General features: G+C 36.7%; 1 protein-coding gene across 4 annotated transcripts in view; it reads right to left on the bottom strand.

Annotated features, from left to right (window-relative positions):
• The window catches only part of ARHGAP15 (Rho GTPase activating protein 15), a 448,034-nt gene extending 423,248 nt beyond the window's left edge, over nucleotides 1–24,786 (bottom strand). For 2 of the 4 annotated variants that reach the window (XM_039338233.1, XM_039338234.1), the window contains exons 1-2: nucleotides 24,580–24,785; nucleotides 17,278–17,458 (exon numbers count right to left, since the gene is read on the bottom strand). In XM_039338233.1, the coding sequence (XP_039194167.1) occupies nucleotides 17,278–17,442 (165 nt within the window). In that variant the 5' untranslated portion in view covers nucleotides 17,443–17,458; nucleotides 24,580–24,785. Of the gene's footprint in view, nucleotides 1–17,277; nucleotides 17,459–24,579 lie in introns of all 4 variants that reach the window. The other 2 variants (XM_039338235.1, XM_039338232.1) reach the window with 2 other exon arrangements.
• Nucleotides 24,787–27,242: the final 2,456 nt, after the last annotated feature.

Below are 27,242 nucleotides of genomic sequence, written 5' to 3'. Positions count from 1 at the left end.
CTCAATTCTTTGTTTGGGAGGTTTGTCAGAAGCATACCAAGGAAGGGCAAATAATGCCATTGGGAGGGAAGATGGGGTGGCGAGGTGCTTTCTGTTTATAATCCCTGCTTCTCCCCACCTCCTCCAAGTACATCTGTTTCCCAGAACATTTGTCTAAACGATGTTCATCCCGGCACTGATTCTATTAAGGCTTTGCCATAATGTTTTAAGACACCTTTCTCAATTTGTTTGATTATGATCCTGGTTTTGGAGTTGTTTGCTCCTGCAAGTAGACATCTTCCTCGTTGCCGAATTATGAACATATCATCTCAGAAGATAGGCTGTCATTTAACGGTGTTTGGGCAACAGCACACGGGATGTCAGTTTAGGGGAAAGAGCGGGTTTACCATCCCACCCACCTTGTGCTCCTGTGGAACTGCCAAAGCCTGCAGGACTTCTCCAAAGACCAATTTGCCATATTAGTTGTCAGGAAATCCAAAGACAGGACTCTCCTAAAGCTATAAAATGGATTTGATGCCATTTTTTTTTTTTTTGTTTCAGAAAAGGGAGAATTAACAAACTGGAGTAAGAGTATACTGTCAACAAACAAATGCTTCATCATAGCACTGTAATTTGGAATTTTAATTACCCCTCTGCTTCTGTAACAAAACAATGTCTGAACTGGCAGCCATTTGAATCTCTCACAGGTCATTGAGCATTCTAGTTAATTACTCTATGAATAGCCTGTTTTTCTCCCCTCTGGAAACACGTTTCTAATGGCAGTCAAGGTCTGACAAATGTGTCATCTACATAATTAGCTAGGAAGCAACACAAAACATTAAACATGCTTTGTGCCGACAACTATCAAAACATTTCATTTGTTGTCAATTATTCATTACTTTGTAGGTTCTGAAGGGGTTGTTATTATGGAAATAAGTCCAGATGCTAACAAGGTTAGAGCTTTTGATTCAAATTAGTAATCAGAGGATTAACTTTACTTCCTTCTCCCCTCAACCCCACACAAAAAAGTAGCCCCTCATATATTGGTGGCATCGTTCAATTACCAACAAATTTTGCTAAAACTTCAAGTTTAACATCACAACAGCAGGGCACAGTCTCTAATTTACACGAATACATCTTTCTTTGAAGTGCAGGGATCTAAGCAGACGAAGTAAACTTTCCAAACCTTTGGTAAGATAATTTGTGCTTGGTAAATTGCACAAAAGGTTTGCATAGAATAAAATATCACAACACTGCACCGAGGGAAAAAAAAACCCAAGGTGGTTTGGAAAATCTTTTTCCATATCTGTAAGGATGGTAAATAGCAATAATAAATGACAATGGCCTCAGCCACGGTACTCATTGCAATCTCAGCAGCATAATGTTTTGCCTCGGTTTAATAAGAAAGCTACACTGATTGCTTACACTATCAAGGCATCTGGAGCAAATTAAATCTAGTTTTTAAAAATTGTTTTGAAGATTGCTTTGCTATCAAATGTCATTAGTGTGTTGTCCAACAGAGATGAGGGGAGTTTTATAAAGCTGGATAATTGTGCTTCAAAATTATTATCCTTGAATCCAGGATCCTGGATCAATGTGAACTTGCCCTAATAGACAAGTGCCAATAAAATTCAAGGTCAGAAAACAAAGGCTGATTGTAAATACATCAACAAAATAAGAAGTCAGTAAATGTCAACTTTTGCTACAAGTAGATTATACTGCTACAACCAAATAAAAATATTTCTGCAACAACTATTTTTTGTTGGAGTTCCTGTGCAGAATTAAGCACGACTTGGGGATGCCTGTGAGCATAGGGTCGGAGTGCTAATTTTAAAAATCATCATCAACTTCTTCTTCATCATCATCACCACCACCATAAAACTGAAAAGGAAGACTTTATTGGCCACAGAAATAACCCTATTGTATCATGATTCTTCCTGCTAATCAAATTTATTCTAAAACTCAGATTGCTGTGATGTCATAATAATTTTTCCCTCACTTTAGCCCAAAACAAACACTTCCTTTTCCAAATAAAGTTATATATAGTGGCCATTAGATATGGGAGTGAATTATTTTACCTTTATTTACCTGATGTGGCTGACCCAAATCCACGGAAAATCAAGGGATACCATCTTCCAATTTTAGAAGGTACTCAACCACACTTGAGTTTTTTTTCAATGATTTCACGAAATTAATAACCATCAGCAAATAGCAATCTAACAGCAAGTACATTGTGTAATGAGGCCTTGCACATGTGGGCAATCATCTAAACAACTCTCAAGTCGGTGACAAGTCATTATGGATTCTCATTCAATTAGAACTTATAAATCTAGAACCTGTGACCCTCCACCATCTACTACCCTCGCAGCCCAGGCCAGCCTGGCCAATTCCAAGGAAGTGCCATAATAATTCAATAATTCAAATTACTTGCGAAAAATTATTCTTTTCTATTTCTAGTTTGCGTCATGACTGACAGATCTTCTGCCCTTTTTCTAGGAGTACATTCCTTCACTCAGCTGTCACAGCTATAATCACATAACTTTCTGTGGAACCAATTATCCTCATCCTAGTCCCCAACTAATAATTCTTTCAGGGGAAATAGGGGACATCTTTAAGAATATCAAGCCAATATTCTTGTAATGTTTATTTTATTTATTTAAAACTTGTAAGATTCATATTTATTTATTTATTAAATTCATCTGCTGCCCATCTCACTATCAAGCAACTGAGCATCTTACAAACATAAAAACAGAGATCTGAATATTAAAACATTACATATTAAATAAGCAGAAATTAAATAAGTCCTATCTTGCATTTTCTCCTTAAAAATGTCATGCATAGCACTTCCTTCCAATTTTTTCCTGCAAGACCCCCCCTCCCATTTTTTTAGGCTGAGCTGAGAGATAATGAATGGCCCAAAATCACTCAATGATTTTCAGTTCTTGAAAGTGAACTTGAACTTATATTTCTTCAACACGGGTCCAGTAACTTAACCATTATATCATACTAGCATTTATAAATAAGGCATCTTAAACAAAATGTCACCAGTCTTACAAGGGGGAAATTGTATGAAATTCTACACCAGTGTTTATTTTGCCAGTGCTGGCAAAAGAAACTTTCCAACATTGATATTCAAGGTATAATAAAAACTTGTATCAGGAAAGAAAAGTATGATGTATTAAGTTGCCCTCCAGAATATAAGAACTGCAGCTGGAGTCACATCTGTGTTTAAGTCCGTAATCCTCAAAACATCCTTATTGACTTCAGTGGGACTATTCTAAAATAATCAGTTGGAAGTCTAAATGGCTCCGGAATTGGCACTTGATAAGTGAATAGTCGCAATCACACTCTGAATATGGTACATCATTATAGTAGATTCTACCATTTTTTGAAGCAGAGAGGACATACTACAGAATTTGAAATACAACGTGCGGTAGCTAAATAGTAGCTGTTTTCTTTTCAAATACTGCTCTGCCACAATATGAACTATAATAAACTATAATATTTTGATATGGGTCAAAACACAACTATACAGTAATAAAAACTAAATGGTAAGCATAATGCAGATATTAGGATATCAAGCTAGGACTGGGAAAATCCAAATTCAAATGTTTATTCTGCCATGAAAATACATGGGATATTCTAGACCAAGAATTTTGTGCCTCACACAATTGTTGTAAAGTTAAATTGTGTACATGAGAGTATATATATATATTTATATTTGAATTTATATATATATTTCAACACTTGTAAGAAAGATGCAATGCAATGAATAAATTAATTGAGACACAGTAAGTAAGCACAAATTCAGAATTTGCTAATAGGTATCACACTTCTTTGGAATGCACTTTTTATTTATCTTGGCTGCTTTTAGATAGAAGACTCTTAATGCAATCAATCAACTGATATTTTGAGACTTACTTTTTCTCAGCCTTAACCTACCTTGTAAGTTTTTGTTGTGGGGAAATAGAGGACAGAGGGATATGCATATCTCTTTGAGTTACAGAATGAAAAGCAAAATAGTAATAAAAATATAATAATAGTAGCAGTAGTAGTACTAGTAACAACAACAATAATAATAATGCAACTTTTCCATGTTCTTCTTTTTAATAGATTTCTGAGGTCAGAAAAACATGAAATAAATACTGCAGACAAAAAACTTCATGATAATAGGAAAATGATGATAAAACTTCCCCATATAGCAACAGGGCAATGCAAGTGTCAACTGAAGGCTTGCATATCTTTTGAAAGGCAACAAAATTAATAATCCATAAATTGAGGGTGAAGATTCCGATTTTTCAATGTGTTTTCAAAACCACGCAGTGCCTTAAACAAATGTTGACTAACTGATTCAGATCTCTTAGGCCAGGGGCCTTCAAACTTGGCCCTTTTATGACTTGTGGACTTCAACTCCCAGAATTCCTCAGCTGTCTTAGGCTATCTTTTTAATGGCAAATTGAAAACTGAGCCCACATTTGTAAATTTAATTAAACTATACTTTAAAAGAGAATTGGAGAGGTTGGAGCAGGCTCTGAGAAAAGCTACCATAATGATAAAGCTCTAAAATCCAAGCCCTGGAAGGAACGATGAACTTAGCTTGACAAAGAAAAGAGATTAAGGGGAGATCTAGATGTCTATAAATGGGTTAGACGGAGTAAGGTTGAAGCAAAAATAAAAAGAATTTAGGCTGAAAATTAGGAGGAAGTTCCTGAAAATAAGTGCTGTTGAATAGAGGAACAAATGAAGAACATGGCAGACTGTTTCTTGCTTGAGGTTTTCAAACAATGGTCAATCTCTTCTTGTACAGTGCAGGGGTTTAGACTAGACAGGGGTCTCTGAACTTGGCAATTTTAAGACTTGTGGACTTCAACTCCCAGAATTCCGCAGCCAGCATAGGACTAGAAGATCTTTAATCCTTTTCCAACTGATAAACTCTGTGGTTTTATGAAGAATAAAGCACAATTTGCTTTCTTGGGATTAGGGCGAGAAACAATAGTATGTTGAGTTTGAAGAGATGAACAGCCTTGTTAGAGGTCAATGCAGGACAATCTATGCCTGGGGGTTGCATTCATAAAGTGGGTCAGGCCCCAACAAAGACAATGCTTGGTTCATTTTAATTCAATTCAAAGTTCAATAAATTCATTAAATACTGTCACAGTAATTACTTCCCATATATTTAATAATCTGCTAATGATTAACAATTACAGCTGTACCCTAAGCCTTGCTATAGAAGACATCCATGAAGCTCTTTCCTACTTGTCAGTGTCCATCATGAAAATGCATATGAAAGATACAGAGAGAACAATAACCATGGACTTTTCCTTCCTGAAATATTTATATAATTGCTATAATTACACAATACTATTTTTAATGGCTACTATATGTGTGAGGAGAACATAGCATGGTAATTGAAATGTTGGACTTGGGATAGGAAGGTCCAGGTTGCAACCCACTCTGAGCCAGGGAAGTTAACTGGGCGAGTCACTCATCCAGTCCAACCTACTTCTCTATATATGCACTCTTGAGCTCTTGAATGAAAGGATGGATAAAACTTAGAATTCAATAAATGGGTTGAAATAGCCTCTCAGCCAATCTTAATCAAAGCATACGATACACATATGCCCATTTGGTAAGCCAGTGAAGTAAAGGTGAAGATATTATAGCAATAGCACTTAGACTTGTATACCCTTTCACAGTGCTTCATAGTCCTCTCTAAGCGGTTTACAGAGTCAGCCTATTGCCCCCAACAACCTGGGTCCTTATTTTACTGACCTTGGGAGGATGGAAGGCTGAGTCAATCTTGAGCCGGTCAGTATTGAACTCCTGGCAGTGAGAAATGAGTTAGCTTGCAATACTGCATTCTAACCACTGTGCCACCATGGCTCTTCCATAGCATGGAAAGACATTAGCCGGCAGTAGGTGACAGCTTGTGTGAAGTAAACACAACTCTTTTACGTGGCCTATAGAGTTTGGTTTGACAGAAAGGCTAGAAATAATAATCTTTTGAGTTATTCCTACTTTTGGCAAGTAATCAAGCTGGAAGAGAGAGAAGGAAAGAACAAAGGAACTGGCCTTTCCTTTCCTTTTCTTTCCTTTCCTTTCCTTTCCTTGATAGAGCATTAGAAGTATAAATAAGTATCAAATCTATTTCATCTAATTGAAAAGAACTCTAATCCATTTACATTTTGGAATGACTAAACAGATTGTAATTCTTAATCTATGTGCCAAGGAAATAAAACATTTCATGCTCTGAATTTGCATTGAATGAAAGCAAATGCACCTCTTTGAGGCTGAAGAATGGATACCAAGGAGTCACATATCAGCAGGAGATCCAGGAAGAGCTCTTGCTTAATAGAGTTAATGGTCAGCCTTAAGATTTGTGCTGTGGACACATTAATATTATTTCATCTGTCCTAAATTTGTTATAGTGATATCGGCGTTTTCTATTATACTGGAAGGGAGACTAGGCCACAAAAATATTTTTTAGCATCTTTCTGCCCCTGTTGCCAGCTGGAAATCCCACTTTTACAAGAGATATTTAAAATCTCTCCACACTGCTACCTCCATCTTCCTTGTCATGCAGAATTCAAAAATAGCAGAGCATCACCATTAGAAAAATATCTGATCGCTCAGAAAGAGAGAAGACACAAGAATGGACACAGATATGACAAAATCTTATATTCTACTATATCACATGAATTTTGGTAAATAATGGGTGCCTTTGGAAAACCTTCATCCTAATTTTACTATTTCAATGGTTTGCATTGTCCCCCTTTTTATTTAGATACAGTGAGTAGCAGCTTTTAAAGCATTAGACAAATTCAGTGACCTGGCAAAGAACAACTGGCCCAGAGTCAGAAGTCCTTAGGCTGCGAGCTTAATATAAACCATTCCAAATATGATTACAATGGAAAATAACTGGAGTTTTCACTGAAAGAGCTTCTGGTTGATTGATTAATTTGTTTTATTGATTAATTTATTAAACTGCATATATTTTCAGATGGATTATTAAGATTTATTTGAGTTCCATTTTGTATATTATTTTCTCAGATACATTCTCAGCTATACTAGGAAAAAATATTCTCAGTTTAATGCAAATCCAGCAATTGCAGAAACAATTCTGTTACAAGCAGTGGTGTGATTCAAATATGGTTCTCTGTGTGGATGCCACTTCCGGAAGTCCATTCTGGGCCTGGGCAATAAAAAATTAGCTACCGGTTCTGCTGAAATGGTGTGAACCGGCTGAATCCCACCACTGATTACAAGCAATATTTCTCCTTGTATTAGGTAATAATAATAAAAAAATCTCTTCTAATATATTGCCCTGTGGTTTTTGTAAGGATTAATACTTTTTTAAAAATCACATTAAAGAAAAAATGGCTACCTCATTACATTGGTAAAATTCTTCCCTGATAAAAATATTCTAAGAAATGATACTACATTTCAATATTATTAATTAAATATTTCAGTACAATAATTAAAGTATTTTGTACCTTTCAATAAATTTGAATCAATTAGAAAATAATTTAATAGACTTTGAGCTTTTGCCTTAGAACTGGCCCTCATCAAATCTTGTCTCCGTCCTATATCCATAGTAATAGCAGTGTTCTTATGATTATAAAATAAAATCCTGAGGAATGCATATATAAATAATTAATATCAATACATCTCTCCTGAAGCAGAGAATGTTGCATACTGTTTTTCCCAAAGTGGAATTACCGCTATCATGCAAATTTATAGAAAACTTAGTTCCAGAATGCTTATTCAGTAGAAAATACTAAAAAAAATAAATCTAAAAGAAAGCTCCCTATAATGTATTATAAACTAGTTACAGCAAATTTCAGCTCCTTTTATTTTAATCTAAATCTTTAATCTATTTTAATCTAATTCCTATTAGATTACTCTGCCTATGAATTATACTGCCTTTTTTGCCAAATATATGTACCCAGGGGATCTCACAACTCTACTTTATGATGTGAACCTCTTAAATGCGTTGAACATAATTTATTTTTAAAAAATGTGGGGAAGAGGAAAAAAAATCTAGATTATATTTGTAAAGGTAAAACTTTATTGAGATTCCTTATTCTTTATAATAATTTTATTAAACATTACAATTAAAGGGGTAAAAATGAATGCAACCCAAAAAGAATAAATAGCTTAAAAAAAGAAAAAAAGAAAAATTGAAACAAGAAAATAGAAAGAAAAATAGAAAAGAAAGAAAAATTGGAAAAAAGAGAAAAATAGATAAAGAAATGGCTTTACTCTTCATCCCAATAATTATGAATAATTTTAGTAGCTTATCACTTCCTCTTAAACTACAACAAATGATCTGTTTCCATATTTAATCTCTTATCTATAAACAAATCCTTAAAACCTCATTCAGTCCTGATCAGTAAAAGTTCACTAAACAGAGATAACAACACATCCATTTTCAACTTGATTAAATAAGCCAACTTTATATTCTCTTCTTTTACAATTAACAATCTTGAATTTCCATCCCTTTAAATAATATGCTAGAACTTAATTTATTTTCATTTTTTTCTCACAAAATTCTCTAAAACTTTAACGAATCTTTTTTTGTAAATACAGTATAAAAAATTATTCAGGTTACCCTTTGGTTTTGTTATTTATTTATTTTGTTATTTATTTTATATTATTAACACATTCGCCAGTTTCATTTGTATACTCAGTATAGCATCTTTTTCCATATTGTTCTTTTAGCTGGTCATTTTTAAATCCACTTTCATATCATCGTATCTTTTCTGGTAAATTTTTTTCTTCTTCCATAATATCTTTTAAACACAGTATATCTATAAGCGTAGGCATCCTTATAATTAACTTCTGGCTCCATTTTTCATAAATATCCTTCAATATGTCCAACGTTAAAGAATTTTACTTCATTTTGTGTTAGTTAAATTTAAGCATCCTTTTCCTTTAATTGTAACTTTTAGCTACTTATGTTTTCCTCTCATGTCCAATCTTCATCAAAGCAACAACATTTTCCCTCAGGAAGGATTCTTAGAAGTAATTTCAAAATCTTACTTCAAATCTGTTTGGACTCCTAGTTGTAACTTTCCAAAATCAATGTCCTAACCATCCTTTTTCTGTTTATTCAAAAAAGAGACTTGTATTTAAAACTTCTTCCAGTAAGGATTGAAAGAAACTCACCTAGTGCCCTGAAACTTGCCAATAGCTAGAAAGTACTTAACCAACAATTTCCAAAGGTGATTAGAAAGGAAAGTATGTGAATCCTATAACCATAAGTGTGACAATCACAGTTTGAGCAAAAATGTCTACTCCCTCATTCTCCCAGAACTCTAAACCTGCTGGACACCACTCTCTTGGAATGTCCTCATGAGAAGCAACTGTATGGAGTGCTTGTGGGCAATCTTAAGTCCTCTCCTTGTCTGAAAAGGAATTACAAAGAGCCAGTCTACTCACCAGCTCTTCATTTTGCTGCAATCATTGACTCCACTTTTAGCGGAGCTGTCTTCAGTTCACTAATTCTTTCCTGGAAGTCCCTAATAAGATTCCTTTTGAATCACACTTTTCTGTTCTGCTCCATTGGCAATCCATCATGACTTCAATGTAAACGGTTTCCGTCCATATCCTTGTAATTTCATCAGCACCATGATTGAAATATTGGATTTTTTTTCCTTCAGATTTTGGTCTTTTTTGTCTTTTACCAACCACTTAACAGACTCACTCAACCAAATATGCCAACATATTTTTCATTCTGTCAATATCTAGTCAGAAAACTTTGCACAGGAAAAAGAGTGTGCACAAGAGGGAAGGAGAGATTTTAAAAAACTAGAAAGAAAGGGAGAATTAGTATGGCAAGCTTTCAGTCCTTTCTATCAGAGCCAAGTGTGCATGGAGAAACGACATACTCGCATCTCTATAATTAGCTGCTAAAAAAACATAACTTTTCCAAAAGACACTCAGTTGTAGTTGCTTATGCAAAATGCTTTGGATGATACAACTTTTAAGGAGCATTTTTGGTATCCTTCCACTCACCCATCCTTATTCTTCACCACCTGCTCACCCCAACTTCCCCATCCAAACCAAAAAGTTATGTAACAAGGTAATACCAACAGTGAGAAACTGCATGATAAAATCCTGCCCAAAAGTGAAAAATGCTAATTTTGTCTCATTTAGCAGCTGGATACAGAAATGCTCATTAGTTTTAAGAGGGTTAATCCTTTTAACTTTTGCATATTGATATGCCAATTATGCCTAATTGTACAAGAGGCATCAGTCAAGGTAATAGTGCATAAACACATGAAAGTTATTAAGTACATCCCAACATGTAATAAAGTAGGTGTTAATTGGTAGCTGAGTTCTGCAGGCTATTGAGGTGGATAATTCACTGAGAGATGGATCACTTGTAATTTCTCTACATAATTCCTTTTGCAGTTTCATGCTGTGATGTTTTCATGCTTGTCAAAAACAACTGCAGCCTAGTGCCTTTTGTTAAACACAGCCAATAAAATATGTTAGGCATCATTAAATATACTTAACTTTTAAACTTTTTGAAAGGTACAGCTCTAACTGTTAATATATTATACTATTTCCAAATATATTGCTATAAATATGCTTTTCACTCAGTAGCTAAAGAATTATGTTCGATCTCAATTATGGGATTTGGGCTGGTGATGTGCCTGTATGTGTGGTTTTTTTTTTTTAAGTACTACATGCAAATGTGTCACAAGCAAGTGACAGTTTTAAATTAGAACGTTAAGGAAATGAATGTTTCATCAGTTGCTGGGCTGAGATGGAAGGACTTTTCCTCCTATTCTCCAAGTGTCATGCCAGCTCTTCTGAACTACGCATTTCTCTTCAGCTAACTATGAGAAGAATAATTAAAATCACATCTTTCTGAACTATGCTGTGGTTAATTTTGCATTTGAACGTGGAGATAATGACAGTAAGCAACACACTGGCTCTGCAGTCTGTTTATTTCCTCTACTCTTCATAAGGATCCATCATATCCGGAAAATAGCTAATAATACTTTTGCATGGCTCTGATGAGGGAAGGCGAGAGTACATGCTTGTCTATCTGTGTTGTCTTTTTGGTGAGCTCCTCGCATAGTTTTGGAGCTCTGGCTTGTTTGCTGGGAGCTGAAAAACAGAGCTAGAATCCAAAACAAGTGACTAACATTGCATAAATAATTTTGCAACATCATATGGCCTCAGCTGCAAGTTGCAGCCATTACAGAGGAAAATTAACCAAGGGAGGCTCATACCAATCAGTTCGTTTAGTAATACAGGATGAGGAAAGGGGAAGGGATATGACTGGCAGCCGAGTTCACCTCTGAAGTATTAGCATGTAAATCTTTTCAGAAGAGGTAATAAATAAATAAATCCACAGCCATTTGGCTCTTTCTACTGCTTAAAAATTAGGGGCAGTTCAGATTCCAGATTTTTTAACTCTTTGTAATTCACTGCAAAATTTTGTGAAGGATCTTCATTTCTTCTAGACAGGGTCTCCCCCCCACATTTTTTCTTTCTGTTTGTGGAATTTTATGCAATATCTGAGAAGCAAGTTCCAATACTTGCAAAGGCCCTTAGTGACAAACACTTGTTTTGTAATCTCAACTTCGCAAGACTTCTTGCTTGAAGGCAAAAAGATCCACAAATGAAATGAAATCCCTCCCCACCACAGCTTCCAAAAGTGAAGCATCCCTACCAAATACCACATCATTTCTAATATTCATCTTATATTTATTATCACCTTTCTAATATTCACAGCCAGTGAGTTCAGGCAACTCTTTTGTCTTCCTTTTGACAAAATAGAATCTCTTAAGATTTTCCCATTGTTCTGCAAGGGAAGAGCGAGAACATAACAGATATAGCGTTACCAAACCCTTACTGAGAGCTCACTTGTCAAATGTATTTTTTTTTCAGGGATATGTGTCACTTCTTTTTTTAAAAAAAACAAAACAAAACAAATTTTATTGGTTTTTTTGATTCTTAGAAAAAAGTGCTTAAGACACACCATGGTGCTGGGGTAATCAAACATCCAGAAATAAAACCATATATGAATAACTCAAATCAATACATTAAATATTCCCTCTCTATTTCCCTCAATTAACCTAATACATTTTAAATAATCCATTTCTAATTTAAATTTCTAACAATCCTAAACCTGTTTTTGAGCTTTGTGAATTTACAATTAGCATAATCAAATTTGACTTTAAAGAAACAAATTATCAATTCAGGTATCCCTTCCAGATATATTCTAGATCTCAATCTCTTAAATCCTTAATTTTATCACAAATCTCATTTATTTCTTCTTCCATTACACAATATATCTCCTAATTAAAATAAAATATTAGTCTATCCTATACATATATAATCCATCCATCCATCAATCTCTTTAAGATAACGAAAAAACAAAGTAATATCAAACCTTAAATCATTTCAGCCCATTGGACCAAATTCAAATTTCATCCAGTTAATTATCATACCTAATAACGTCCATATTGTAAGGAAAAAACATCATCTTACTAATTTAACATATTCAATTAGTTATTAAATCAATCCAGATCTAAAATGCCTCTTCAATCTTCTTCATTCCATTACATCAGCAGTTCTCAACGTTTGTGTGATGGCGACCCCCCTCACACAAATGTTATGCGAATGCACGGTGCGGCGCGCATGGGGACGGGGGCCCCCACATGCGCGGCACACATGTGCGGCGCCGCCCCATGCGTGGCCTGCATGTGCGGCACCGCCCCATGCGCAGCGTGCATGCGCGGCGGCGCCCCCGGAGGCACGCCGCCACCCCCATGCGCAGCGCGCATGCGCGGCGGCGCCCCCGGAGGGGAGAAAATGGCGGATCGCCACCTTTGGCGACCCCCGAAAAATGGTCGATCGACCCCAAATGGGGTCGCGACCCATAGGTTGAGAACTGCTGCATTACATAATAGTTTTCATACAAATAAACCTATTATTCCAAAGAATACATTCTTAAGCTATTTAAAATATATATTCTAATAATCACCCATTTTTCTCTTACTTCTAACTCCAAATCTTAATCCTTAACTCAATCCATAATTATACAGTGCCTTTGATCCATCACAAATAATTTTGAATTTAACTTTTCAGTCTTATTCTGGTCTTTTTTTGTGCCAGGCAGGTTTCCATAACAAAGCTTCCCTTTCAGCCAATAAGTCTCTCTTTATTGCTCTGCATTGGGTGTCTATTTCTCTTATCCTTGAAACTTCGTTGCTTTAAAGGCTCAAATCTCAGTCTTTGATTTTTCTGATCCTCAAAGGTATAGATGAAATGCTTGTAGGGTAAAATAAATTCCTCTTTAGTCTCAATTAAATCCTCTTCTAATATGTTTTGGTTTGTAGAATAGTCAGATGTTGTCTGAAAGTCAGTTTGAAGGTTTGGAATATGGCTTCTGACTCTTAATTCTGTAGAAATCCCTTTGATTGTAGCACATATTTCTTCAGTAGCTTTGTAGATCTTTTCCAATATAAGTTTATAGTTCAATTGTGAATAAGGTTTTTCCATTTTAATAATAATTGAAGAGAGTGCCCTTTTTTTTAGTGGAGGCTGTATTTAATAAAAGTAAGGCAGTATCTACCCCCACAGTTCCCACAGCTGCATCCACTTATCTTTTCTCTTCAAAAGTAATTTGAAGGCCAAGTCCATCTCATCTCCAAACAGTAAGCAGCAGTTGCAATATTAACTTCTCGCCACTAGATGACCTCAATAGAATTAAAAAAAATTTTCCAGACACCATTTTCCCCTTTTTCTATCTTTTAGAGAAAAAGATGGAAAAAGAAACAATCTTCCAGTATAATATGATTGTAGAGCTCTTAAAAAAAGATTTTTTCTGTACCCCAAAATAGATAAGAATAAAGTGTAGTCTTTAAACTTTTTTATTTTAACCTTTTTATTCAGCACCTTTCTTCCCACACATACCAAAGCTGCTTTTTCAAGACAGGGAAATGATTCCAACAGAGCTTTTTACAGGCAAAAAAAGAGAACAAAGTAGGGTGAAAAGAGGAGGAGAAGGGGTCTCACCCAGATCATCCACGGTGGGTCTATTCACGCTTAGATATTGCTGTGACTTTTGGCTGGTGCAGCAGGGTAATTAGCAATCTTATAGGATGATCTTTTACTCCGTTGGCCTTCAGGAAATAGCTGAAGCCACAAGAGAAGCTGCCGCCCTCCTGCAGTCTCCAGTAAGCCTCTTCCTCGGTGGTTGCCCGTCCAGGGCGACTTTTGACCCACAAGGGGTCTACCAGCAAAGAAAAACCCAGCCGGTGGAGACAAGTCTCCAGACAGGACCGGAGTCGCCAGGAACCGGAACCGGAAGTCCGGGATATGTGTCACTTCTTTAGGGCCAGCACAGATTGTAAGTCACACCCAAAGAAAATCATGTCTGGTGTGAGAAATCTGAAGCTCCTTGTTCTTCTTTTGGACAATCCTAACCACTCTCTCAACAATGGTGTGATGGAGGATAATCAATGGCATATTTACTTGCTATTTTTAGGTGAAAAAAAAAAGCTCTACAAAATAAAAATCAGACAGAATCCCATGCATCCCCATGACATGAACAATCCTGGCTCCACATTTATGTTTTAAGTCACTACAACCATTGCGGTGCTCACTCCAAACTTTACTATCTGGAAAATATTAAACTTGCATTCTTTTTCAAACCAGGATGAAAAAAAAAAGGCCAGGGCATAAGTATTAAAGAAATGTATAATGGAATTAAAATTTTAGGCCTGTCTTTTATTTTGGGGGGGAGGGAGGGGAAAACTTGCTTTTTGTATTTATTTTTATTTTTATTTGAATGTAATGATCTCACATTTCATTATGATAGGGTTTAATCAGGATTTTTTTTAAAGTCATCAAAAAGATTCCCTTCCATTTTAGCTAGTACTCCAACTGAATTTTGATATTTACTTGAAATAAACAAATGACTCAGATCTTTTATGCAATCACTTCTAAATATCCTCTAATGCAGGGGTCTTCAACCTTGACAACTTTAAGACTTGTCGACTTCAGCTCCCAGAATTATGGGAACTGAAGTCCACAAGTCTTAAAGTTGTCAAGGTTGCAGACCCCTGTTCTAATATATAGTTTATATCAGGGGTCTTCAAACGTCTCCCTTTTATGACTTGTGGATTTCAACTCCCAGAATTCCTCAGCCAGGCACGCTGGCTGAGGAATTCTGGGAGTTGAAATCCACAAGTCATAAAGGAGCCAAGTTTGAAGACCCCTGGTGTATATAATCCTTTAGAACTTTTGGGGGAACTCACTCTAAGTAAAACAATTAGCTAAATATCTAAACTTCAGACAACCTGGGATCTGTGGCCATTCATTTATGGCCTTTATGTAGTCTGGACTCCACTTTTAGTATGGATCATAAAAAGAATATAGGTGGGGAATATACGTCCTACAACTAAAAAGCAGTTATTAGAACTTTAAGGGGAAAAAAAAATCTAGTTCTGACAAATGTTTTAGAAAACCTTCCATTCTAAATAGACTTTGAATTCGCCCATTCTAATCTAAAGGACAAAAACAGCCTTGGCTGCTTTGGTTAATGACTTAAGTCAAGGAATGAATGGGAAACTACAACTCTGATAGTTCTCCAGGACACTCCTACTGTTCTCAGAACTGCCAACCAACATATCTTTTTAAGTCACCATGTTAAGAAAGAACAAGGAGAAGCATTACCACAATGGTTTTGTTTTATTGAAAATTCCACAGGTGGTCTAATCCAGAAGCCTGCAAAAATGATACTATAGTTTTCTCAGATAGTAGATTGGAAACCTTTCTTTAGGCCATGCTGGCTCAGGAATTCTGGGAATTGAAGTCCAGAAGTCATAAAAGAGCCAAGGTTGTCTACCCCTGCTTTAGGCAGATTGCTGTAGAATGAGTGAAAGACAGGAAGCAAAAATGTGTGGAAAATGATGGGGGGGGGGGTTGTAATTATTTCTACCAGTTTTCAATTGATTTCATTTTACAGTATAAGAATATGCTTTAAAAACACTTTGAAAGGATTTGTCTAAGATCCTCAGGAGTAAAATGTGGAGTTCTTGCATTTACTTAGTAGCAGGAAGAGCCACACACACACATGGGTAAGTGCCCCCTTTTTCACTCAGCCAAGCTCCTCCTAGTGACTGCAGTCTCTTTGGCTCTGTGATTTCATTTAATCACAAGATCAGATGTTTATAATAAGGTGACCAACCATCCTCCTTTAGGGAGGACAGTCCTCCTTTTGTAAGTTCTGTCCTCCCTCGAAAAGTGTCCTCCTACATGTCCTCCTTTTCAATATTTGAAGACTAATCTGCAGGGCTTTTTTTCCCTCATAGAATGCTCAGAATGGCATTCCGGCACCTTTTTTGATGGTTTTTTTTTCAACTTTTGCATGACCTGTGCTACTTCCCCTATTGGCTTTTGAAAGCCAATAGGAATTGCTTTCCCGACCAGCAAACTTTGCACATGTAAGTTGTCTGCAGCAAAGGCGAATTGGCAGGAACTTTGCACCCCTCCCTGCTACCTAACTACACCATCTCCTAGTTAGTCCTGAAGATACCTGGAGGAGACTGGAGTGGCGACACCATGGTAACTTTCTCTTGATCTTCGGTCCTGCTAGGGCAATAATGGCTGCAGGCACAAGAGGCAGGGGCAGCGGAGCTGCTGCGGGTGGGGGTGTGAGAGGCGGTGGTGGCTGGCTGCCCCCCGTGCTGTGGGAGCCACAGGGCCTGCTCTACACAGGGCTGTGCAGAGTGGGTGGTGGTGCTGGTGGGGCGGCTGCAGGTGGGGTGACTGCAGGCGGGGTGTGTTGATGGCAGGCTGCCCCCTGGGGCCGGAGCTGGCACAGCTGATGCTTTAGGAGCCATGGGGCCCACTCTACATGGCAGGGCAGCAGTGCTGGCGGGGTGGCTGAGGGTGGGGGTGCGGCATGTAAGCATAATTACAATATAAAATGTTATTGTTACAAATGTTTTTTATTATGCATTTATCATATTATAGTGTATTCTGTATTATTGTTGCAATGAATAAAATGTTTCTTTTATTTACTTTTTTTCCTTCAATTTATTTGTGTCCTCCTTTTCATTGTAAAAAAGTTAGTCACCTTATTTAAAAGGGGCTTTTTTTTCCAATTGCAGTGCTCCCAATATTGATCAGGGAATCTACCTGGTCTTGAAATATTATTGGGGAACATTGTCTTCTCTGAATTAAAAAAGAAAAACAGAAAAAAAATGTCCGTCTTTGCCCACGCATCTGGTGAAGAAATTTAAAAGGCCATTTGGGATCAGTACTTACCGACTCAATGACTTTCAGATTCTCAGAGAATACCAGAGACTTGCTTTGGCTGGACCTGTCATGGGGGTTGCTGGGACTTTTGATCCTCATCTGAACAGCCCCTGTGCTTTCGGAGGAAGGATGTAGCTTTCCTACATTGAGACCAGAAGCTGCTAACTGCTGCATGATTAATATGTCAAATCTGCAAAATATAACAGTTAAACATGCTTAACACACTTTGCACTAAGCCAGCCTGGAATCCCTTTTAGCGAACAAGGAGAAAACTGTAAAGCCAATAGGATAGCTCAAGATACCAGGATATCTTAATAACAGCATCAATTGGGCACTTTTATTATTCACCAGGCCATCTAAACTATCCTGGAAAAGTGCAGTTTGCATAAAAGATTATTCTTATCTCCATAGCCATTCCTCTGTCTTGTAATCTTATAGTAACTTTTCTACTACAGCCAGCTGGCAGGCAGTAGAGTTTACTTTTGGTCTTCTCATACTCACATCTGAGAAAAGACCTCTCAGATTTGCTTAAAGGCGGAAAGAGACTTATTTGGCCTCCACCAATTGTGCCAGAAGGTGGAAGTTACATATAGGCCTTCATAAAGGATCATCCTGATTTTATTTTATTTTTTAAAAAATAGACTTGCAAAACATTTGTTTTGACATTCAGAAAAATAATGTAAAGGTAGAATACATAATAACCAATTTAATATATACGTAGCCTGATGATGCTGTGGTACATTAGAATTGGACTTTTAATGCTGGTAGTGGCATTAGACAGGAAATGTTAACTTCAGACAAGAAGCTCCTCAGTCAATAATTCAGCAATATTTTGATGATGTACCAATTTTTTATTTGACCCTCCTTTAAATATGTGATTAACAAAGATAACCTCTTCTGTTTAATTCATTCTTCCTTATTTTCCAGTACTTGTTACGAGTTATGGAATCCAGAAATTTTTAGATTCTTAGGACACAAAACAAATAATATTTTCTTAGGTCTGTTGTGCTGGATTGCACTAATGTTTTTTTAAGCCCCAGGAAAAAAGGACAAAGAGACAGAGACACCTCTTGTTGAGTCACAAAAGTAGTAATCACTACTACCTAAGCAAATTTTGAAAAATCCCTAGAATTTGAAAGAAGCACTAGAGCTTGCTGCATTCTTAATAAAGTAACTGGGAAAATAATGGGATGTGATTTCATTCACAATGGGCTTGAATAACTTAAAATAGCTCAGTTATAATGCAGAGGGAATTCAAATTAGCTGGAGATCAGGATATTGTATTTTTATCAACAATCGTTTAGATTAGAAGGTGCTCAAGACCCTAAGCAGTGATTTTATCACCTTATATTTAGGTACGTGTAAGAGCAGCTTGTACAGAAAAAAGTCCAGAGTTATCACGTCCGGTGAAAAAAGTTGTTTCCAATTTTTTTTGAATTTTAGTCAAAAATGTTATTTATTTTGGATACTTAATCATGGAAAAATAAAAAGGCAAATAAAATTTCCATTATTATTTTTTTCTAACTCAGTGGAAGAAAACTTCAAACTAACAATAGGAATCTTATATCCTTCGTATTTGCATATTTGCAAAACCTGTATAGTATCCAAGGAGGCTGAAAGCAGGCAGAAGTGTGGCTTTTAAGGTGTATCTTGAGAATCACTTGAAATCATCAAAAATAAAAATAAAATATTGAAGTTGTAGACTTGGTACAGGAGAAAAGAAGCCCCGTAAAAACCATCAAGAAATGAAAATTGAGATATTTCAGTTATTTACTCAGGCACAATTCTGTGCAAAAAGGTCTTTGCTGGAAAGAAGACCGGAAAGAAAGAAAAGTAGGGAATGCAAAATAACACCTGGAATAGCAATATATATATAATTGGTCTGGTCTAAATAATGCAAAATGTTCAGAGGCAGACATAATAGAAATTCACAGTTGTCACTCAGGAAAAAGAACTGAACTGCAAATCTTTGATGTAATATCTTTCAAGATTATTCATATGGAAACAATCTCAGTTACATAGCTCTCTCATTAACAATAAGAAAGGCTATACCTAAAGTTTACTATCTTAACCATAAAGACTCCTTTTCCCATCCTAGGAAATATGGCAGTGTTTTATTCGGAGCTTAGTGAAGTGGACTAAATTGCTAAAATATTACCAGAGCAGGTGTGTGTAACACGTACATTCATTCAATTTTCAGATGCTATTCAGCAGTTTAAAAGTGCTAAACCTGCTTCTATTTTCTCTGACACATCAAGTGTTTCTGAGCTTCTACCATTTTACTTATATCACAAGCATGATATTTTTCTTACTTGGGACCTTGGGCTATTATTAAATCTGTCAGATCTCATAACTATAGGTTGTCAGACCAATTTGTGCTTACGTTGGAAATTCATCAGAAAAGCCTAAGAGCTGCAGGACAGATGGACATTGGGATGCAAAGAATGCCATCTTCTGGATGAAATACAGAGCAACATTTTTCAAATCCATGCAAGCGCTCCTCAAGCTGAACAAGCTGTTTTTGTTGTTGTTGTTGTTGTTGTTGTTGTTGTTGTTTTAATGTGGCTTTTCCTGATGAGGCTCCTGTCTCAAGCTTTTTGCTGAAAAGTTGACAGTAATTCAACATGCTAAGATCTTAAAAGATTCAAGAATCCCATTATGTCCTTTTTTTCCTTGCCTTTTCTTATTGCCAATAACATAATAATCTATTATTCCAGTGTATGGAGAATGGAAAAAGGGTTTATCAGTCTCTATGAAGAAGAATGGACTCCACCAGAAGAGCAGAACTAAATTTCATTACGACAGATTAGGGACAGAATCTTGCAAATCTGTTTTTGTCGTATTTTCCCTCTGTCTTATAGTTCCTCTGAGTCAGAAAAAAGCCCTCTTATAACCCACTGAATCAAGGAGGAGCTACCCCGAATCTCTTCCTAATACAATCTCCTCTTCATGGGCTTAAGAAATACTTCTGACCTGTTTTCTCCACAGATATTTCTCCACTTATGACCACAATTAAGCCCACAATTTTTGTTACTGAGACAGTTGTTAAACGAGTTTTGCTCCATTTAATGAACATTCTTGCCACAGTTGTTAACTCAATCACTGCAGTTGTCAAGTTAGTAACATGGTTGTTAAGTGAATCTGGCTTATCCATTGACTTTGATTGTCAGAAGGTCGCAAAAGGTCATCATATGATCCTGGGACACTGTGACCATCATAAAGACTTGCCAGTTGCCAAGTGTCTGAATTTTGATCATGTGACTTTTGTTTGTGACCATTTATTTAGTGACTATTCAAAGTTACATCCCCACTGAAAAAAGTGACTTATGACCATTTTCCACACTTACGACCATTGGAGCATCCCCAGGATCACATGATTAAAATTTAATTTAGATATTTATGATGGTTGTAGTATTCCAGGGTGATGTGATCACCTTTTGCAATCTTCTGACAATCAAAGTTAATGGGGAAGCCTAATTCATTTAATAACCATATTACTAACTTAACAAGTGCAGTGATTCACATAACCACTATGACAAGAAGGGTAAAATGGACAAAACTCATTTAACAATTGTCTTGCTTAGCCATGGAAATTTTGGGATCAATTGTGTGATGACTCTTCCTGATGCTTCCCCAGATACCTCTCCAGATGTCAGCTCGGAGGAGGATAAACCCGTTCTAGCATGTCAGGCAGGGAGTTGGTCAATGTCTCCATGCAGCTGTCTGAGAGGGATTTGGCTGAAGCACAATTGCAGCAGGAGAGCCCTGAGGCCTCAGATGGGGAAAGCACATAGCTGCAGCTAATCCAAGAATATGTAGGGCATAGAAAAGACAGGAGCAGTGAAGGTGAGCCAGACTACTCATGAGGAGAAAGCCTCACCCTTCTGGATGGGCTGCACCAGAAGCTGACTATTTAGCATGGCAGATAGATGGAGGTGATGCTGGGAACAATGTGTTTGTTTCCTAGCTGCATGTTATCTGATCGTGATTCCTGCCTTGCTTTTGATTGACACTGTGCCTTTACTTGGATCATGCCTTGTGAACTTTGGACTTTTCTTGTCTCGTGAGCCCTCTTGTATTGTGGATTTAATTTTGCCTGGTGGGTTTATGCTGATTGGGAAACTTTCAAGTGCTTTGTGGACTCATTGGCCATTGCTCTTTGGACTAGCATTGGTCTGTTTGTGGCTGGACTTAATTTGGATAGATATGGGTAACCATGGTTACGACTGCGTGTGAGTGAATGGGACAGCACAAATTGTGGTTGTAAGTTTAGGATTACCTGTACTTTCATGTCAGGGAAAAAAATACAAACTTTAGAGAAGTTAATGGTTGACTTTCCATCTCTGCTATCAGGGAACCTTCTCTGAAAATATGGATTCATATATTAATTCATGTAGAACCAGGGACAAATCTAACTTTTCAAAGTTCCCCCAGTTACATCACTGCCAAGAAAGACAGATATAAGTGTATGCACATGAGTGTAAGAATAATGTGCACACTGAGAACACTAAGATGTTAAACTAAAATCCACATAAAATGTGAATGTGTAGTCAAATAAACAAAGGGATCTCTGGTATATATTTCAAACTCCTAATTTATTCTCTAAGTGTTATTATGTATACAAAACATGGCAGTATGAATTCAACCAGATGAAAAATGGATGAAAATACCCCTAAATTTGTGGGGAAAGATATATCTGAAATCTTATATCAAAATTTATATAAACATTTGAGAACAATTTCAATACTTAGTTCTCTTGAAGGTTTTAAATAGATTGAGAAGTTAATAATTAAATTTCTCTTTCAAAGCCATGGTTTAAAAAAATGAATAGTTTTATTTTCATAATTTTAAAGAGTATCATTGGAGATATAATATTTCTTAGCTTCAGAAATCTACTAGAATAAAAACAACATGGACTTTTCAGTGTTGTGGACTGAACTATGTAGTTTCTTTATGAAGAGACAATGACACAAGAAGTGAACCAATTACATTTATTAAGATCACATTATTAAGATCACTCAATCTTAACCTGGAACTAAAAGGGACTTTACATCTTTTAAGGAACATACTATGATTCCTCATAATGTATGTAGCTTTAACTATTGCAGAGTCATCAATAGGACCCACCTATCTGTCAAAATGAGAAAGCAACAGCATAGCCATTGTGACACATGCTCCAATCATTTTATATATCTCTGTGACATCATGAAGCATATACAAAAGCAGTGATCTTACACTGTACTCAGGTTCTATCATTTGCCTTTCTTGCCTTCCACTAAACAAATAATTTATTATTACCAAATATTTAAAACAGTGTAAAAATAAACATGGATGATTTACAAAACATATGGAGTTGGAATATCCCATGTGATAAAATCAATGGCTTCATGTGTTAAGGAACAGTCAGTCAGGACAGCAAAAACTACTTTTATGGTAATTGGTCTCCTCAAAAAGTTGGCTGTCATCTTTTCTATACTGGAGTTGTAAAACATTTGAAGGAACTCTAAAATATGTTTTTTCAAACTATTCCACAAGAACTCAATGAGGTTCTGTGAGAGACCAAGGACAATAATACCTCTACAACCAGTTTTCTAACACCAGAGCTTTGCCTCCTGATCATGGATTCTGAGATTTATTTATTTTTTTACAAAATGAATAGTTCCTCATAAAGAAAAAGTCTGAAAACCCTGATTTAGACCACACGTTCCTTGTGTCTATGTGAAATAAATTCTTGGGAAAAGGTTAAGGTTCAGATATGTTAATATGTTACTAACATATTCCAAAAACATACACCATTTTGATGGCTCCCATTAAAATGGAGACCTAATTGTGGAGGCCTAATTGTGATTTCTCCTTATTGTTGTTACAGGGTTAGAATCCTGCCTATTAAGTCTCCAGCATGCATATGAACTACCTGCCCATGCAATGTATTATGTACAGGGAGTGCTCAACTTACAACCATTTTTTTCGTGACCATTCAAAGTTTACAACAGCACTGAAAAATGTGACTTAGGACCGTTTTTCCCACTTATGTAGCATCTCTGTGGTCACATTATCAGAATTTGGATGCTTGTCAACTGGCGTGTATTGATGACAGTTGCAGTGTCCTAGTCTCATGTGATCACCTTTTGTGGTCTTCTGATAAGCAAAATCAATGGGGGAAGCCAGATTCACTTAACTGTGTTCCTAACTTAACAACTACAGTGATTCACTTAACAGTTGTGGCATGAAAGGTTGTAAGATGGGGCAAACTTCACTTAAAAACTGTCTTATTTAGCAACATAAATTTGGGTCTCAATTACCTGTATGTGGCAGGGGTTAGGGTTGAACCCCTGCTGCTCTTACATTCCAAGACCATTTTTTATATTCTCTGTGGTTTAAGGGATTATAGATTAAATAATGTGAAAAACTCTTGTTTGTCCTTTAATCTTAGAAAAGTGTTGCTGGTTAGTACTGAAAATACCTTTCTGCAAACAGGTGCCATCTGAATATGGTGAAATTACAGTGTATGCCAGAATATATCTCTGCATAAGTTCTATGGACCAACTTGTGCCTACTTGCCCTCAGTTTGAAGATCTCTTTTGCAATAAGGCTTCAACTTTCAGGCATTGGTGATTTAGAACCAAATTAGGACAAATATTGCATGTTGCTGTAGCTAAGTCCATTGTTCATTCTGCATTACAAGCATTCCAGATATATTTCTACTGATATTCCCTCTGTTGATTACCGTTTCTAGTAAACCTCAATGGTGGGACAACCAACCCCCAACATACTAATTGTAATTTTATTGTCCCAGCATAATGTGTTTCAATTGCTGTGAGATTTCCTTTGCTTTCAATCCCCCCTCTAGCCTCTCACTAAAAGCACTTGCTGTTCATACTTCCTGAACAAACTGCTTGCTTTTTTTAATGGGGAAAAAATTACACCTTTTGAAATATAAAAGATTTTATGCCACCCAGAATCAGCTTGTAAGGGAGATGGGTGGTATAAAAAATTAATAGACTAAATAGAGATGATAGGTAGGAAGGTAGGTAGGTAGGTAGGTAGGTAGGTAGGTAGGTAGGTAGATAGATAGATAGATAGATAGATAGATAGATAGATAGATAGATAGATAGATAGATAGATAGATAGATAGATAGATAGATAGATAGATAGATAATGTTCCCAGTTGCTCACCCGGTATAAATGCCAACTCAAATATTCAGATCTTCTGCCAGAGCTTGTATCTGAAAGGAGAGTGGTATTACTCCCTTCCAGGCTGTGTCATACAAGTTGCAGATGAGGATTGAGAAGCAAATTAAGTTTCCTTACCTATATTCTGCTGTGCGCTGTTTTTCTCATCTTCCCCAACAATCTCCAGTTTCAGCTTTTTAAAAAGAAAGCGGGAAATGTGAAATGGCCCCCTTCTAAAGGCTACACATCTTGTTCCATCTAAGGCAAGCACAAAGCAGTCAAGGAGAAAAATACAGCAAAACCACTTCCTGTCAAAAGGACTTCAGCACCCCATCAGTAACAGCACAGCACCAAATAGGATTCAAAGAGTGAGTCAAGGCCCTAGCATGAAAACCTTGAGTTCAACTTACTACCCAATTTCAGAAACTGTACAAGTTTCAAAGGAAATAGAAAGAGGAATGAGCCGAGCTGAAATTATTTCAACTTCCTGTTGCTTTGCTTTCTGAAGAGGGAAAAAAAAAGTGTCTGAGAAATCAAGCATGTTGGTGGTAAATGCCTCCCCTCCCCCCTTTTTTTAAATTCTTTTTTTTTTTGAAACTCAGCTTTAACGATGAAAAATCTATACACAAGGTACAGATTTTGATTTTTTAGTTTTGCACAGACTTAACAGGGAGCTGCGACCAGTTCTGCTTTCTTGGTTCCCTGTCTGAAAATGACCACAGAAGAGATACCCAGGGCCAGTGGTGGGATTCAAATATGTGAACAATTGGTTCTCTGTGTGGAGGCCACTTCCGGAAGTCCATTCTGGGCCTGGGCAACAAAAAGATTAGCTACGGGTTCTGCCGAACTGGTGCGAACTGGCTGAATCCCACCACTGCCCGGGGCCATAAGTCTGCTGGCTTGTACCTCAGTTGCATTAAAATGAACTAAAGGAGTAATTTTACTCAAAGAGGGCCAAGCTTTAGATTAGAGTCCAATGAGATCAAGTCTAGAGATCTGACCAAATTATGAGCCTGAAAATGGAATTTCCAAGCAAAACTTCCCATTCATCAGAAGTTGTATGATGCTGAGGTAGCAAGCAAGCCTTGCTGAAGCTCCTTCTCTTGACAACAACTCAGCAATGGGCATGGTAACTTTGCAGAGAAGTATCACACACAAACAAATCAGAAATATTATGTTTTCTTTATCAAGCCACCTCAAGAATGGGGAGCATAATCTACCAGGGGGCTAAGAAATAGTCTTGCATTTTGAACTGGTTGCTGGGGCCAGGGCAAAAAAAAAAAAAGGTATTGAATTATGTTAAGGTGAACCTTACAGGTAGTTAAGATTATTACTGCCCATGTATTTAATAGTAGGTATGTGTGAGGCAGCCCTATTTCACTCAAATGAGCTGCTTTGTAATGCACTGAGGCAATTTGTGGCAATTCTAGGCCTCAGTGGGCCATTCCAGCAGATTGAAGAAGTTTATGCATATATCTCTATGTGTACAGAAGCTTTTTGGATATTTCTAGTCAAGCACTAGAATCCTTGGAGTAGGATGCCTTCAGGGCACAAGGCCAGATTACCTACAGATTCATCTTCACCCCATTACATTGACCTGCCCCATCCATTCAGCAGGAAGATAAGCTGTGGACCTTACCAGTCATTTCGACTCCTGTGGCCCAGGAAGAGAGCCTTCTTTGCTGTTAACCCTGACATTTGAAACATTGTCCCCCCCCAAGAGATGAGGTGCTCCCCCTCACTCTCCTGGCCCTTTCAGAAATGCTTGAAGGCCTGGCTCTGCTTATTTGCCTGAAGCCTCAAGAGGCATGCAACCATGGGGCTGGTTAGCATCCTGAAGCCCGTGCCTATTTAATTCTGAATTTTAATTATTTTATTCTTGTTTTTAATGGTTTTTATTATATTTCCATAAAGCTTTTATGTTTTTATGTCTATGAATATTGCCTAAAGCCTCTCTATGAGGGAAATGGGTTGTCTCTAAATAGGATAAACAAACAAATAAATATCATGTCTGCTTCACTCTCAATGTTTGGTTAGCGGATATTTTTTCCTTCCCAAATAACTTTGAAAGGATGCATCGGTGAAAACACCATTTTGTATAGTCTTAGAATTTAAAACTTCCCTCCATTTTTTATTATTTTTTATTCATCCATCCATTCATTCATCCATTTATTTATTTAATTATTTGTTTCTTTGTTTGTATCCTCCTTTATTATTTTTACAAATAATTCAAGGTGGCAAATATACCCAATACTCATTCCTTCTACACTGAAACATTTTCCCTCTTAATTTGGCCAAGTGTTATATATTTCCTTCCTTCCTTCCTTCCTTCCTTCCTTCCTTCCTTCCTTCCTTCCTTCCTTCCTTCCTTCCTTCCTTTTTTATTTTTAGAAAAATATATCCTACTACTTGCTCATAGTGACTCTAGATGATTTACAAGCAATAAAACACAGTTTAGAAAAAAATAAATAAAAAGCAATAACCCCCCCACACTCCCCTAAATACTTTATCAACTATTTAGACTGCTCTGCTCTAAAATAACTCTGATTAGTTTCACAAAAACAAAAAAGGAAGAAAAAACATTATATATAAAAAATGTCCTGAGGAAACAAATAAAAATCTTCCACAACACCCCAAAGTAAAGGATTGACCAAACAATGTACCTAAGGGCTTCCTTGAAGTTAAGTAAGATGGAGGCCATAAAAATTCCAAGGGAAAGTTATTCAGAGGAGGGTGTTGTGATAGAGAAGGCCCAGATTCTGGTTCTGCAGATGACATTGTTTGATCCCAAAGACCCAAAG

The sequence above is a fragment of the Crotalus tigris genome, unplaced genomic scaffold, assembly GCF_016545835.1.
Source record: "Crotalus tigris isolate CLP2741 ecotype Arizona unplaced genomic scaffold, ASM1654583v1 scf7180000017694.5664430, whole genome shotgun sequence".
Classification (NCBI taxonomy): Eukaryota; Metazoa; Chordata; class Lepidosauria; order Squamata; family Viperidae; genus Crotalus; species Crotalus tigris.
Note: the sequence above shows the minus strand (reverse complement) of the source record. Positions and strands in the feature narration are given on the sequence as shown.